We start from the raw sequence: 16,606 nt of genomic DNA on the forward strand, positions 1-16,606 counted from the left end.
TACCCACTAATAATGAGTTTAATTGAAAGATCTGGATGAGACTGGTTTTGTAAAATAAATTAATTTAAAAGAAAAAAAAAATCAGCTTTTTGAGCTCTCAGTGGTGTAACAATAATAATAAAAATAATGATGTTTTGTCCGCACTAAAAGAAACAACGAAAAGTAACACACTCTAGTCCCAATTATAACTTTATTTGCCAAATATTAATAGGTATTAAAAGATCAGCAATGTAGAAGTTACTTCAGGTTTATAAGAGTAATGCTGCCTTCCATGACCCCCGGAAATAGTAAAACAAATGGACTTTAATCAGCATCACATACGAGGACTTTGACAATGCACATACACAGATAAATAAACAGGACAACAAGCTCAACAAAATAGACATAATCTAATAATATATACACACAAAAATATATATATACAAGCATTGGTAGATGTGTTTTAATCATGGTATTTATGTTTTAAAAAATAAAATAAATAAATAGTAAATAGTTGACAGGTACAGAGTCCTAGGGTTATTGTACAGGGATTGTTCCTGACATTGTATGTCTGCAATTAACCTCATCAGAGTGATGGGCTGTGGGTAAAAACTGCCCCCGCCTAAAACATGCAATGCATCCTGTACCTACTTAAGTAACTCAATTAATAATATTAATAATATTAACAAACAATTATAATAATGACTGTTATATTGTTGACAGTATACCTCCGTTAATAATTGATGCTTCCGTCTCATTCATGCAGAGAGAGAGAGAGAGACAGAATGAGCTTTGAGAAAATCAACAGTAAATAACAAAACAAAATTTAGGAAATATAAAAAGGAAATATAAAAAATAAAAAAAAAACATCACACACAAATAAAAAAAAAATAAAAAAAAGGCAACTAATCAACTAACTCCCCGTCAGTAGCGCAAACTCCACCAACGCGTTACATATTTCCGACGGTACCTTAACGCAGCAACAACCCCCGAGAAAAACGTAAACACGCCGAACGCTCGCTCGTCGTCTACGTAAATTGCGTACGCGTGGCCGTCATCCATTGCACGGACGCCAGATTTCGAGCGCACGTCGTACGGAAATAAGGAGAAAGCGGCGCTGCGACGCGGAGGAGATGTCGGCGGGGAGGACCCAGATACATTATTGACGTTTCCCTCTCCCCCCCACCCTCCCCCCTCCCCCCCCCCCTCTAAGTCTGTACGCGAGAGATATTTCTCAGTAGAGCAGCGACGAACAACAACGCAAATAATGGGAAGGAGCATACGTGGTGTTTCCTACGCTGAAAGCCTGGCTGTCTCCGCCGAACACCGACTTTTGCTCTTCAGCGGTATTTTCAGGAGGGACTAGCTTTCGGGAAGAGCGGAGCAAGCTCAGCCAAGTACGGCCTAGCCTCGCAGCTAAAACCCGCTGCCTTGTTGTGGCCCGCAACAGAAAACCCTCCCAGCTCCCGTCCGTCGCATGCACAAACAGAGAAAATGGTGAGAAACCGCTGATGTTGTTGTTCGCTTGCGTTTGAGCCAGCTGTTGTGTGCGGTTGTTGTTGTTGTTGTTGTTGTGGTTGGTGGTGGGTGATGTTTGTCAGGTGTGGTCACATCCAGGAACCAGTCGGTCACAGGGCCAGGTAGCTTTTAGCCTACGGTTGCTACAAAGGTTGACAGCTCTTGTCAACCTGTCTGCGGTCACCTGGATGGAGAGAGACCCCCCCCCCCACCAAAAAAAAAAAACCCTTTGCAGTTTAAAGTTACCTTGTATAATACCCAATACCCGTCCCTGCACTTTGATAACATGCACGGTATTTACAGTTTTCCATGGAAACCAGTGTTTGTGCTTGTGCTGGATTGTTGACTGGAGGAGTAGGAGCCTAAAAAAAAAAAAACAAAAAAAAAAAAGGTCATGCAATGTAGCTCCAGTCGTCGTGATGTGAGACATGACAGGTTGTTAAACACACACAGTGACAGTGATCTGACTTCTCTGCTATAGTAAAAACTTTTAATACATATGTTTAAACTATCAAAGGCAGAGGGATGTGGAAAAGTGCTTTGGTTTGCTGGTACATTTACTAGAGATTGACAATCCTGTCTTTTCCTATATAGCACTCCCTTATAACTGCTCTATATTTGGTGTATAGTCTTTTATACATTATTAGATTAAGCATGCATAATAAATAATCAGAAACAGTTTGTTTCTTGAAGATATTTTCCGAATAGCAGTGCTGGAGACGTGTGACCTTAATGTAAAACACCCATTCAGTATCATTGCTATTTGGGGCTTTTAAAGCAGCTGGTTTTATTGGATAAATGATGGTTTCACGAGGAAGTTTTGCTGACAAAGTCGAGCATCTTGCTAAACAGGTTGGTCATAAGTGTTATCATTAGAAGACGTTGCATTATGAAACACACAAATTCCATAAATCTGAATGGACCTAAAAGGTGCTGCACAGGAGAGATATCACAGATAGTATGTTCTTTAACAGGCTACCTCCTCATTAAAAATGTGTTTTGTCTGAGACATGTTTTGACAAATATATAATATATATATATATATATATATTGTTTATAAATTAAGTCCTCAGGTGTAAAGTCTGTGCTGTTCTATGTTAAACATTTTAGAGGTGTGATTCATCTGTACCAGGATTAAAGCTAGAGTATTCCTATTGTTGACATTACATTACATTTAATCCTTCCTCAGTTCATCCTTAACCTTTTAAAAAAATTACCTTTTAATTTATGCAATCATTTAAACCTTAAATCTTTTTTTTTTCTGGCTCTTTTTTATTTTCAGGCCAGTTTTATAGATCTGTGACACCAATAGTGATAATGAACAATTTAAAGTGTCTGTGTCAAGGCTTATTATTTACCACTGTTGTTAAAAACCCCTTTAATAAATGATACCATTGCCCAAATGTTGGCACTTTGTGTGTTTGTCCATATGCAGGTGTACCTGTTAAATCCTATAGAGAACCTGAGAAGCTACATCAACAACCGTCCACCGCTGGTCATTTTTATGATCAGCGTCAGTGCAGTGGCCATCGCCTTCCTGACCATCGGTTATTTCTTCAAGATCAAGGAGATCAAGTCTCCGGAGTTGACAGAGGTGAGTCACGCCCGCATTGTTCTTTAAAAGAGAGGGAGTAAAATGTGGTCTGCTCCATAAAGTAGCTCTCAAATACCAGTAAAATGTGGTCACTGCTGACGCTAAATGTCAGTTCATGACCTTTGTGGCCTGCTTTATGCCAAAAGGATGCATTTGCCCAACATTTTGACCCATGGTGCATTTATGCTGTGACCTATTCAGCCTTTTCTAGTCTCACCCAGCTCAGTCTGTAAGGCTAAAAGAAGCTAATTTTAGCATAACAAATAGGGAATCCAGGTAGGTAGGTACTTTATAGACCCATGGATACATGGAAATAGATATTTGGTGAAATGTCCAACCATTAAGACGCACTCCCTCTCTCTCTCTTTCTCTCAGGACTGGAACACCTTTCTGCTGCGCTTCAATGAGCTGGACTTTTGCGTGTCGGAGAATGAAACGATAAAGCACGGTCTGAATGAGTCGACCACGCCAGAGAGCATGGTCGTGACCAGCGGCCAAGCTCGTTCCAGTACCCAGGTTCCCCTCCTGCTAGAGGACTCTGGTCCCATCAACATCTCAGTCCCCATCACCCTCACGCTGGACCCCCAGCGCCCGTTTGGAGGGTACTCTCGCAATATCACCCACCTGTATGCCACAGTGCTGGGGCAGCAAGTTGGCCTGTCAGGTAGGTTGTCTTTCTCATCACCGCTTGTTTGTGTTTGCCCCATAGTCAGTGTTGAGAAAAAAAAATCCCTTTGTGTTAACGGGAAATGAGGTAGGGCTTTGAAGATTAACCAAAAATATTGGAAAATTAAACCAGAGACAGAGAAACAGTTGCATCCAGTAGAAACTATATATCTTAATGAATGTGAAATTTGTCAAAATCAATTACTGGAAATATCAAGTAACCAACCTCTGTGCTCCTGTGCCCTTGTGTGTGTGTGTGTGTTTGTCTGTGTGTACATACCTGTGTGTGTGTGTGTGTGTGTGTGTGTGATCCACCACTCTCCAGCGCAATTCCCCAATCACATCTGTTTCACTCCATTCCCCTCACTGAAAACAAATTCCCAGCTGAAAGGAAATGTCAAACTCCATCATGTAACATAGCCAGAAATCAACAAAACAAAACAGATGTTGTTTGTAAAACATGCCATTGAACTATAAAATGTATCACTGCATGAGAGCCATTATTAACGTTTTAAAGATCATACTTTTCCCCCCCATAGGTTGAGTATATACAGTACTACATGTACGTGACCCAGACTGAGTGCAGAGGGCTAAAAAAGAGAAAGGATCAGAATTTAATTTGGCTCAATATATCTGATGGTGATCAATTAGTGCGAGCGTGATACTGATCTTTCGGATTAACTTCGAACGTCACTAAATCTCACAAAGTTGGAATTCTGCAGCTGGAGTGAACTCTGTGTGGCTCCTATACATTATTGTAATACAAACATTGTTATTGCTCCGTAACAAGTAGAGATATCTGTCATGGGAGAGTAGTAGTAGTAGTCTGTAGTGTCTGTGTGTAACTGCCATGGACTGTTTTTGTGTGGTTGCTATTCAGAGGTAATTTGCTCCTTTTGAAGGTGGGAGTTTGTCCTTTTAATGGGTTTCAACTTACCTCTTTGTGTGGTGACTTTACTTAGACATGGTGAGGAAACAGTGGCGGCGTTGTGTAACATTAAGCTGTTCCCCATTCACTCCTCCTATAGGTTTCAGACTTAAAGGTTTCAGAAGGCAGAGCAAAGTGAAAAGTGAATACCACTGGCTTTGTACTGATAACGTTATTATCTGCATGCTCAGGTATGTGTTTGTGAACATTCCCTTTTTGTCTACTGTGACAACACATACGCTAAGAGCGTGTGTGTTTTTCATGCCGCTGCACCTTTTCATGTACTGCTCCGCAGAGAAAGAATTTAGACGGATTGAAGAAAAAGACAGGAAGAAGGAACAGGACTGCACTTGGCAGATTTCCGGCTGGGCTTAAATCAGCCAAATGGCAAAGTTCCGCATTTACTTTAAGAAGATAATATTCAGTTTCATACTTAAATGTCATCTTTGTAGAAAATGAAAAACCTAGTCAAATATTTAGTATTTCAACCAAATAGACTGAGCTTTGGTGTACTGTATGTGCATTGATTCTGCTTCAGTGGGACATGCAAAATGAAAATCATGCTCTCCATATCTCCATTCAGATGGGATTAGATTCTCCAGATAAGGTCAGGTAATTTTATTTTTACAGCACGCTGCAATGATATTAATCCCATCCAGATTGCCTCTATCTGTGGTTTTAGCCTTCTGCCTTTGAGGACATGCCAGCCACAAATACCCGCCGCTCTGTTCTGACTCTGCTGTGCTCTGATAATCGGCCCTCTTTGCAGATAGCTATCCAGCCATTGTCACCATCAAGCCAAGTGCTGGTAAAATATGCAAATGGTTGGTAGATTCTTCACCTGGCACCAGCTTAAAAAAAAAAGACCATTTAATATACATACGGAAAAATGGTAATATGTTGGGTGGCTGGTAAAATTTTAACATTCACTAGTCATTTGGCCAGTGGGCAGAAAAGTTAATTCTGCACCCTGGTTGTTACTGAATGTACCGTACAGTCCTCGTTTCAGGCCCTTGTTTGTCTTTCACTTTAGGGTGCTTAACGTGTAAAGCCACCAAATGGATGAGCAAAGTCAACAAGGAAAGGAGCTATGCAAATGTTTTTTTACACTGAACAATTAGTCCTGTCTGAATAGGGCTTACACTGTACAAGAGTCGGATAGAATATACGGAGGGTCAATTTAACCCTTACCCTTACAAAATCAGTTAATTCTAACAGATGTCTTTAAATTATAGTACATGTTATTAATGAAATCATTTAAAAGTTGCATTTACAAATCTTTATAATAGATATTATTTTGACATCTGGATTGGTTCTCTGTATAAATGCTCACCTTGAATCCTTGGAATCATTTTAATGTAAAGTCTATTGAATCCTTTATGTACCAAGATCTGCCAATACTTCATCATTTTTTAAAAATAGCTCTGCTGAAGACATGAGTGTTTTGCTTCATGTGGTATAGAAGGGTCACATTTATTGAAAGCAAAAAGGGTTTTTTGCTTTGTTGAGTGCACGCCTACTTCAGGAGACTGAAGTGGTTGACTTCAGTCAGAGACATTTCAAGGATGATCATTTATAGCAAATGGTTGTACAGTTACATTTAGTGGAAAATGCTGCCTTTGGAGAGAAAAGCGTATAAAAAGAAACGGATGTTACCTTTGACAAACACATGTACTTTTCCACCTAATTAGCCTTCGGATGCATTTGAGACAAATCTTTAAGCGAAAAATCACCTAGATCAGGTGCATGATGACTGGAAAGGTTCAGCAAATGTTATCTCCTCGGGCACATCCTGAAATGACGCTTGCGGCTGGAGCCCTGCACGTCCACAAATGATGCTAAAGTCTACCTACAGCGTCAGAGCGTCTGAGTGTCAGTATTTGACGAGTTGGGAGTGAGACCGGGCTGGCTTGTGAGAACTGGAATTTCTCTTGGTCGAAGACTCAGTGTCCACGGTTGTCCGCCCCTGCATATGCACTTATGTTGGCACGAACACATCCATCCTGAGTCACACCCAGGAGTCCACTCAGTTTGTCCAGTAATCTTCTAATCCCCTTTGCAGTTTGATAAATATTGCATAAGCTTGCAGAATCAGTCTGTCATTCGCTATCAAGGAAGTAGTTTGATACGACATCAAATATTGCTGCGGTGGCTCATCCTGGTTGCCTCCTGTGTGAGCTGCGTGTTGTTTAAACTGTTCTGGGCTCTAATAATTGCCTCTGAGCACCTCTCCTTTTGTAGGTTGTTTTCATAAGTAAGTAGTGTGGAAATGCAAGTTACAGGCATACGAGCTGTACTCTTTGTTGGGTTTATAGGATTCGACTCAAACCAACTCTGTGTGTTTGAAACGTGAAAGAAATTTGGCAAAACTGTCAGTCAGATTCTTCTCTTATGTCAATTTTCTAACAATCTGTTATTCTCTCTTTTGTTTTTGTGTGTAGGCCGGGAAGCCCATGAAGAAATAAACATCACTTTCACCCTGCCTTTATCCTGGAACTCAGACGACTGTGTGCTGCACGGCCACTGCGAACAGGTGGTGTTCAGCACTTGCATGACCATCACTGCGGCCAGCAATATCTTCCCAGTCACAGTGTGAGTTGGACTGCCTCCCTGACTCAGAGGGACACACTATATCTCTGCCTCGAGCCGAGTGATACCCCACAAAATGAAATACAGTCTCTCAAAGTTTGTGACTCAATACCTTCATTTCTAAAAATATTTTGGTTTAACTGTAAATGCTTCCTTATAATGTATTTATTTAAATATTTATTGCTCTTTTACGCTCAGAGCAAAACAAAATGTTTTATACTTGGAGCCAAAATCCATAACACACATAAATGAAGTAATTGCTCAGCTTTTCATAACATGAATTTTATGTGTGTGAGTGTTACTTTCCTTGGGGTCAGATAGCAGTTAAATAGGGTGTTTTTTTTGCTTACATGTAAGAAGCATGTAAGCTGGCAGCCATCAGATTTTATCAGCTGTAAACAATAAATGTCGTCTCCATGAGATTACAAAACGAAACCTGGCTGTTGTCTGGTAATGTTAAACCTGCTCTGTTAGCTGGTGTCCATAACACACTGCAGTGAAAAGCACTGCTTTGCTCTTCTAGCTTTGTTAACAGCTTGCTAGGTTGCCACATTTGGGACCCTCTCGTATTCTGCATGGTATTACAAGCAAGGCTACTATCTAGGTCTATCTCTAACTTTAACTATCACTTTAAGTAGCTATGACTCTAAAGTGATTTCGAGAACTGCCTATGGCTGGCAGCGCCACGTTTCACAAATAATTGACGCTCGCTCGCAAAAGCATCCAGCTTGTTCTGATTAGTAAAATGTGTCAAAATGAGAGGAAGAGAGGAAATGATGTTACAAATTTGCTGAAGGAGCCTCTGGAGCCTCTGGAGCCTCTGGAGGGAAGAGCAGTAACATGTCCTGTCAGTCTGTGAAACTATGACATTGGCACTGCAGCGAGAGCCCTCAGCAGTGTCATTTAGAGTCTGTCAGATATATTTAGTTTCATCAGATGTCAGACGTTACAGACGTTTTTGGTAGTTTGTCTTTGCCTCCAGAGTGGACAACCACTTTGAATGTCACATACTGTATCTCACTAAAATGGGATGCATTATGGAGTTTGTTACCTTGGATACTGCTTTGGAGCCCTCTGGGAGCCCAAGGTAAACTGCATGATGTGAAAACAGAAACTATCAAAGTATGGTTAGTTAATGAACTAGAGTTTTGTTCCCATAAATTGATTTTTGCTTTATCATACATAGTCTAGGCCTAATCATTTTGGACACATTTGCTCCGTTGCTTTCCTATCTCCAAATATATCCACATCCTGTTTTTGTACTTTGTTTGATAGGTAATGTTCTATGTGTAACTACAAAGTGACCGATACTAAATAAGACATGAGTAAATACAGAGAACTTCAGTAAACTATCAGTATAACCGGTGAATTCTTTAACAACATCTTTAACGTTTCTGCACTGCAACATAATGCGAACAGTTCCATGACAGCAGTCAACAGACGGCGATCTTTGTTTTGGTTTGTAGGCAGCCGCCACACTGCGTGCCAGAGACGTACACCAATGCCACATCTTGGTACAAGGTGTTCACCACAGTCCGTGACTCGGATACCAAGTACAGTCAGGACTACAACCCCTTCTGGTGTTACAAAGGAGCCATCGGCAAGGTGTACCACGCACTCAACCCAAAGCTCACTGTCATCGTTCCTGATGTGAGTCGCTGGCGCCTTTTTTTTTCTGATATCAAATATTCTTTCAGCTCACTTTCTGGTTCATGTTTCTAATGTTGTTATTCATTATGTCTAAGTTAACTTGACTTAACTAGAAGTCAACAAAACTAAGTATAAGACCTACTGTGGATACTATATGTCTGCAGTAAACCAGTACATAAGATTATGATGAGGTTTGAAAACAGTTTCCATGCGCTGTATTAGAAGAAATTTGGAAGTAGAAACATCCAGTCTCTCAGGTGGAAGGAAGGGTCCTCACTTGTATTCTTCTTCCTAAATCATTCTTAATTTCTCACTTTCTATTTAATTTTCTTTTTAGTAAATTTGAAAGCCACTATACAGACACAGTCTAAACCTACTCTATTTGAAAAGAGTCCTGAGAGAACCTTTGTTATGAATCTGCTCCATACAAATAAAATTGAATTGAATAACTTCATGTGTTATTTATAAAGTGGTTATTGCTCAACACTACACAAAAGAAAAATATCACAAAATGATTGTATATTGGAACTGTTCAGGTGGTCTATGATCACTGACTCCCTCCCTTTTTAAGACCAGGTAAATGGGACCAAACCCGAAGCCCATTCTGAAAGCCATTTAGCATTAGTTCTGTGCAGATGGTGGTAGATTGTTCCAGGATTACAATGATCCCATTGACGGGCCACGACTGGGCACTGAATGGTCCAGTGAGCCTGAAAACAATTTGAAAATATATGCTGGCCTGTGCAGTTACCTGATCTCAGCCCACTTCAACACACAGAGGATTGGCGAGTGGTGCTTGAGACGGCCTTTTCAGACATTATTAACAAAATAACAGAGGATGGATTGACACTTTATGTCCCCATTTCCTTCCTATATTTAGGGAGCCTAAATGTCTGAAAATGCTTTAATACTAGCTGTTTTATTCCTTTACTCGTCACACTTACTGCAAAAGTAAAATGAGCCTTTAATGTATAATCTATATTTACCTATTTGTTTATTTATGTACATATTCCTTTATTGTTACCTTTGTTCAACTTTGCTGTCATCATTTAATGCTGTATGTCTTTCTGTCTTCTTGTGAATTGGTCTTAGAACTGTGTATGAGTATCTTAAGAGCAACTTAAGAGTCAGATTCCTTTAATATGAACATACACATGGCCAATATGGCAGATTCTAATTCTGTCTTTGTTTTTTTTTCCCCCCCCACCAGGACGACCGCTCCCTCATCAACCTGCACCTGATGCACACAAGCTACTTCCTGTTTGTCATGGTCATCACTATGTTCTGCTATGCAGTCATCAAGGGGCGACCTGGCAAAGTACGGCAAACCAACCCTGACTTCTGCCCTGAGAAGGTACAACAGACACCAGCAGTGCTATATGACGTGAACAGGTAGTTCAAGCCAAGCATCGATTGACCAGTGATTGGTTAAAGACATCCAATCACACTGCTGATTCTCTGACTATTGTCACATGGACATCTACTGTATATGTAATGGTTGTCTCATTTGAAAACTGTCTGCGTTAATATAAACATATTACTACTTGTTGTTTGGTAACTCTACACAAAAGCCATAAAACGCTCTGTGCTGCTGGTGGTCCTCAGCTCTGCCTGATGTGCGTAGTTGCAGCTCGCTCCCAGAGGTAATAGAAGGTTGGCCTCTGTGGTCTTATTGCTTATTGTAGAACAATACACATAACAGCATTACCCATATGTATCACCTTTCATCGCAGCCGCTCTACGAGGCGCTATATCACACCAGTCCTCTGATTATCAGTTGCAAGACAGGTCAGCAAGCTCTGACTCATTGTCTCAGTCAGGCCAAACAGATTGTTTGGAGTGCTCTGCTGTGAGAACAGAGCAAATGATCCTTTTTTTTTTATAAGGGCGGGTAGGGACATGGGGTTGAGCCAAAGTTCTACAGTTCTTAACCGAATGCCAGGTTCAGTCTACAGGAGGAGTCGATTTAACTCGTTCACCCTTCCCGATAGTAATCTGAGGGGTTTACAGATCCAGTCTTCAACCTCCAGACCTCCGCCCCAATCATTTTCAAACATGTTTGATGTTCAGGAGTTAAAAAAATCTGGATCATTACATCATTACGGATGTGAATGAGAGGCATTGCCAAGCAGCTGATCCACTACATGACCAAATATGGCAGAATATGTCCATATCTTGTTTGGATCTGTTTTTAATCACAGAATAGCTCCACAAATAAAGCTCCACTCACTCTGACACGCATCTCGTTTTGTAGCTGCTTCACAATAAAAGTCCAGCACTGGTTTGTTGATGGTAAACTTTGAATGTGAAGCCTCAGCAGGAAGTTAACACAGCTGTGCTGGCTGTGCCATGCAGTGTTCAGAGGTTAAAGTGGACTAATGAAGTGGCCCTGTGGAAATGGAGATTTGGATTATAAATTAGCAGAATTCTGATTCCACCTACAGAGTTGGGGTACTTTAAAGGGCAGTTATAGTGGGAATTGAGATGGGTTCACTTTGCTCCTCTCCAATTGATTGTATTATTTTTCTCACAGCTTCTTCACAGCTTACTGAGGAGATGTGATGTCCTTATGTGCATAAATAAGCATTAAAGCCACTACGTTCAGGATTTGAAAAATGTCTTATTACTACCATCCAATGGTAGTATCAAGAATGACACTTTGGCAAACAGCAGTGCATGCTGCATACACCGCAGTGTCATCTGCTGATCAAGTTGTGTCTTTTCTTTTCTATGAACTTGTATTCCTCTAATGTCACTGCTCCTGTCCATATTACCAGCTTGTGTTGCGATATGTGTTGTTTCTCTGACAGACTGACATGTCTGTAAGTTGCACTAAAACCCATTTCTTCTGTTGCAGGTGGCGTTGTCAGAGGGTTAAAAAGACATCAGAGAGCTATGTCGGAACTTACCTGTAACATGGACAAACTCAAAGAAACAGAAGAAATAAAAATAAACATACCAGTTGCCTAGTGAACCTTGGAAATACAATAAGGGACACAAAAGCTCTGTGAATGCATTACTCTTGCAATGTTGGGTTTCTCCAACCAAAGATATACAAGTGCCTGTATCTGTCGTGTAAATATTTGTAGGAACTCTGATATTTCTGTGCAAAACCTTTTTCTTCTTCTTTTTGTTTATTATTATTTTATTATTTTGCCTGAGTCCCCTTGTGCCATGTCAGAACATGCAGTACATAAAAAAAAAAAAAGCAGAAGGCCAAATCCAAGAACTACACAACCACCATTTTTCTATTCGCTCTCATTTACCAAGCCAGAAAGAGAAACCACAGGAACAGTTTCTGGCACACAGATTTCAGTTTTGAGTTTTTGCTGTAAATGTTTGGATATCTGATAAACCGCCTGTAAGCAAAGTATTTTTATCTCCCGTGATGAGAAAGCATGAGGATTAGTCACTTGAAATATGTTTAAGTGAACTAAATATGCTCGAGTACCCCAGCGGAGATATTTACTCTAGGATGAGATGCTTGTAAGACATTTCTAATTGAATCTTCAGTATGCATTTGCCATTTCAGCTTCAGCGGGGGAAGACAATAGATTCCTCTCTGCACCGGACTCCACAGTGTAATCAGATCAGAATTTGGACATTACATGAAGTCTGTTCAAAAGTAGCAATTAGATTTTTTTAATTGAACTCTCTTTGACCTTTACCAAATTACCAATTATGTTTCCCTGTGTGTCTGCAATGTCAATGGAGGTGGAGTAAAGTATTTAGCTGATTGCACTGTGCACATTAATATATGAACAGAATACAGCGTCAACAGTTAAGTTAATGAGTCCCATTGTCTCAGTTTGTTTCCTATTAGGCTTATCAGTGAGTCCGTTTAATGGCAGTTAAATAAGCTGCCGCACTTCCTGTGGTTTGTGTTGAAATTTTTTTTTTACTTTGTCACACTTAAAATATGATTTCTTTTGTTTTGCCTTTTGTTTTCCTTCCCGTGTGGCTTTATCACTCACCTGCCTCTCGTCTGTCACTCGCTGCCCGTCGCTGCAGCAGTTTTGTAGTTTTGGCTTCTAGACTTAAGCGATGTTCAATACAGTCTTTGTTGCACCTGGATGAAGCAAAACATTATCTTGCCTTACCTACGGTGGACTTGCTTGCTTGAAAACTGACGGGGAGATCAGTTTCTCTCCTTCCAACGTTAACTTGCCAGTCCCTTCTTCCACAGCCATCTCTTCTCTTTTTGTTTCTTCCAGTTTGAGGAGCCTGTGGTTTGAAATCAAACTTGTGATCTTTGTCCTTGTTAATGTAAATGTCAAATGGCCCTTGAGTTATTCTATTTTAGGATGCGTTTGAGTTACTTGTGCTTTTATTTTAAGCAAATCATTATCAGTTGCACGTGTTCAAGGGTTTGCATAGTTGCTGCACCTTTTTAGATTTCTTGCACATTTTGTGTTATTTGCTCCTGTGATGATTTTTCCTTTTTTTTTTTGTCCGAGGTCACATGTAAACAGTCTGATATTGAACTTTATGTTTATAGTTGGACTCCTTCTGAAAATAAATATAATTATATATTAGTATATAATTATATTTATATAACTGATAATATATTTATGATTAAATCATTTAATTTTTTATTATTTTGTAGTACAACAAAATGTGCAAAAACTCACTTGGTGTGTGAATGTGTGTAAGTGAGTTTGGGAAATGTTTAAATAAATAAAAGGCGGCTTTAGACTGTGATTCTCTGAAGTCTCCTTCCAAGTGTCTGGTATTGAAACATTGCTTGTTTCTTCAATGCACTAGTCGAGATTGACTTGACAGGACACACAAATAAAACAAACTCACCCGACTTACTCCCGCAAAACCTTTTCACATGGATTGCTGTGACTCGTTCTGTTGCGCTGAAACTCTTAACTGTAGCTTTAAGGATGAATTTCATGCTCTTCCAATGCTTATATAATTCATATTTTGAGACCGCGGCAGACTTTGACAATCATTTCCTCTAAACGTACTGCAATTTGCAATAAGAAACAGAATAGTGCTCTAATTAGATTAGATTAAGATTGTTGTCAATGTTAAACTCGAGTCACCGACCACTGTCCACTGTGCTGTCTAGACACAAATGTAAAATCGATTAAAAAGGAAAACTAGAGAATAAATAACAGTCTAAGTCCGCCTTTAATGTCTGTTATGTGTGACTTTTTTTCCAACAGCAATTACTGATACATTTTACTTACCTCTATGTTATAATTTTGTTCCATAATTGATGTACCTGTTGAATGTACTTTTTTTTTTTTTATAAGCAGCATAATCTAAATCTGAGATGCAAGAATTCCAAGTGATTTTAAACTCTGATGTAGTTTTTTCAGTTTAAAAGGCTTTACTTGAATTGTGTTTTTGTTCAGTGGTATTCATATATTATAAGGTTTATCCTTTTTGTGGCAAATAATGAATCTCTTGTCACATTATTGTATCACTTTGTACATTTGTTTGATTTCTGCGTGTGTGTGTGTTGGTGAAAGCGCGAAAGGTGGTTTGTCCCCCCCCTTCCAATATTGAATAATGCTAGGCTAAGTCTTCCAAATTGTGATGTGCATCATATTTGAACATGGATCCGTTGCTTTTGCTGTCATCGTCGGTCTCCTGTGCTTTCACGGTGGGACTCGTGCTTTTCTTTGGAAGATCTGGCTGCTCTTATTGAACGGGTGGAAATTTTGGGTGTTGGATGGGAAGCGGGTTGGAGTGCGAGTGAAGGGAACTTGAAGGTGTGAATGATGTATGCCATATTATTGCCAAACCACCATGATTTATGTCTATGATCTGCATTTACCTGCTTCTTCTCCCTCGTGTGATTACCTATGTTTATTTTTGATTAGAATTGCATCTCTATAATTGCAAAATGCCTTAACATTGTCCAGTTCCATTTGTTTTCTTTGTTTCACATATCGCATATTGTAAGACACGCCGGCTTTACAGAAACAAACCCAAACACAATACTCATTTTATTGCTTCGGAGCTATAAGATGCTCTAATTACCATGCTTGTTAAGTGCACATTTAGAGAAAAGGATTTTAAAAAGGAGCAGATGCTTGCTGTTGTAGTTTTCAAACTACTCCACTATATCAGTAAGGACTGGAGTAAAATACAGAGGAGGCATATTCTCCTTAGTTGCATCATCTCACAGTGTTCTCTGCTTTACATTAAGCAAAAAGTCTCCAATACAAGTCTGCCACTTCACCTTGTTATCTTTTCTGTCATGTTAGTAGCGCTTACAGGCAAGTATTAAGCCAACTCTGTGCCTTCTGCACTGTCGAGCTGCATCCTCCTCCCTGTACATACAGTAGATAGGACCGTAGGTTTAATGTGGCTAGAACGTCATTCAAACCCTTTTCCTCTCCAGTGGAACTGCTGTAAATGAACTCAAGTTTAAATAAACTGTCTCTAAAGTTCACTTTGTCCCCGACTCTCCTTCTCTCCGCCGCCGCAGTTTTTATCTCTGTTTCTGCGGGGAGATTAATGATCTGCCAGTGGAAACAGGATTAATTTGCTGGTAGTGAAAGCAAAGTGCCATGGAAATATTATATGCAGGAAGTCCAGAGCTCAAGAAGTTTAAAGACTGGTGATATGCTGTATTTTTGTTATTGTCAATAAATATGGTAAAAAGACCAAAACCAACAACATCCATCTTCCCCAGCCCGTAAGTGGCTCTCAGTAACCAAGCCAATTCATTACTACTGAAGATATAAATCTTTAAAAACAGCTCACAAATATATAGTTAAATTTTTTTTTAAAGGCCAGATTATTATTATGTGGATTAAAAAAGTACAATGTATTCATCATAATGAAGAAACATGTATTTTTTAAATATATATTCAGCGTATATAGTTTGTCAAATGAAATAACCCTCAATGTTTTCTGTGATTATTTATTCATTTTTCCGTGTTGAAAACCATTGTTGTTAACATGGTTGTTAGCTGTCCACTTGCATGATGCCTTGGGTTGAGTATGTCGACCAATCAGAGGCTGTTTTCCTGACGACATGGGAGCTCTGATCTCAAACACAATGCACAGTGGAATAACATTTACCCCATTACCCTATCAAGATCTACTGACGGCACAAAAGTTAGTTAGAATGTTTGTTATCTTGAAAAAGGTTATACAGAAGAAGATTATAGTTACTGATTTTTGTAATCTCATTATGTAATCCAAATTACATGTTTTCATTTACTACCCAACACTGTCTATTGGATACGTAATAATAGCTTTTGGAAGTTAGTTGGCTCAATTCATCGTGGGTTTTGGTCTTTTATGAAATTTGTTGTCAATGAGAAAAATAAACTATGTTACTAGATCCATTTCTTCAAGAAGGATTCTGACATTTGTGCAATCATGTGAATTTAAAAAAAACCTAAAACTCAAATCCTCAAGCCATGACCCTTCAAATACACGGGATCAATTTGCTGGTTGTGACTGGAGGAGGAAATGATTAAAGTTCCTGACACATTAAACTATTTATCAGTGAGATTCAAAGGGCAGACGGCAGCAGGGCAGAATCACCAAGCAGTCCTAACCGCTGCAGACCTTCATCAACAAAGGTCAAAAATAGCCCTCGAGATCCAAACCACCAACCAAACCCATCTGCTCCAGTGGCAACCCCTGAATGGGATGAAACAGGATAAAGGTGTAGCTCCAAGAATATTTGATAGCAGAACTGGAGCTTG

The 16,606-nt window shown here is 39.6% G+C and overlaps 1 protein-coding gene across 2 annotated transcripts; it reads left to right on the forward strand.

Moving 5' to 3' along the window:
• The first annotated feature begins 1,179 nt into the window (after positions 1–1,179).
• On the forward strand, positions 1,180–15,336 carry tmem248 (transmembrane protein 248). 2 transcript variants are annotated; one of them, XM_051401120.1, is made up of 7 exons: positions 1,180–1,476; positions 2,933–3,091; positions 3,467–3,755; positions 7,127–7,277; positions 8,741–8,924; positions 10,135–10,316; positions 11,782–15,336. In XM_051401120.1, exons 1-7 carry the CDS (start codon positions 1,474–1,476, stop codon positions 11,837–11,839), a joined length of 1,026 nt encoding a protein of 341 aa, XP_051257080.1. In that variant the 5' UTR covers positions 1,180–1,473; the 3' UTR covers positions 11,840–15,336. The 2 variants fall into 2 exon arrangements, with proteins under 2 accessions (XP_051257080.1, XP_051257081.1); XM_051401121.1 differs by having other exon boundaries at positions 10,135–10,278.
• Positions 15,337–16,606: the final 1,270 nt, after the last annotated feature.

Source organism: Dicentrarchus labrax, unplaced genomic scaffold (assembly GCF_905237075.1).
Source record: "Dicentrarchus labrax unplaced genomic scaffold, dlabrax2021, whole genome shotgun sequence".
In the NCBI taxonomy this organism is placed as follows: Eukaryota; Metazoa; Chordata; class Actinopteri; family Moronidae; genus Dicentrarchus; species Dicentrarchus labrax.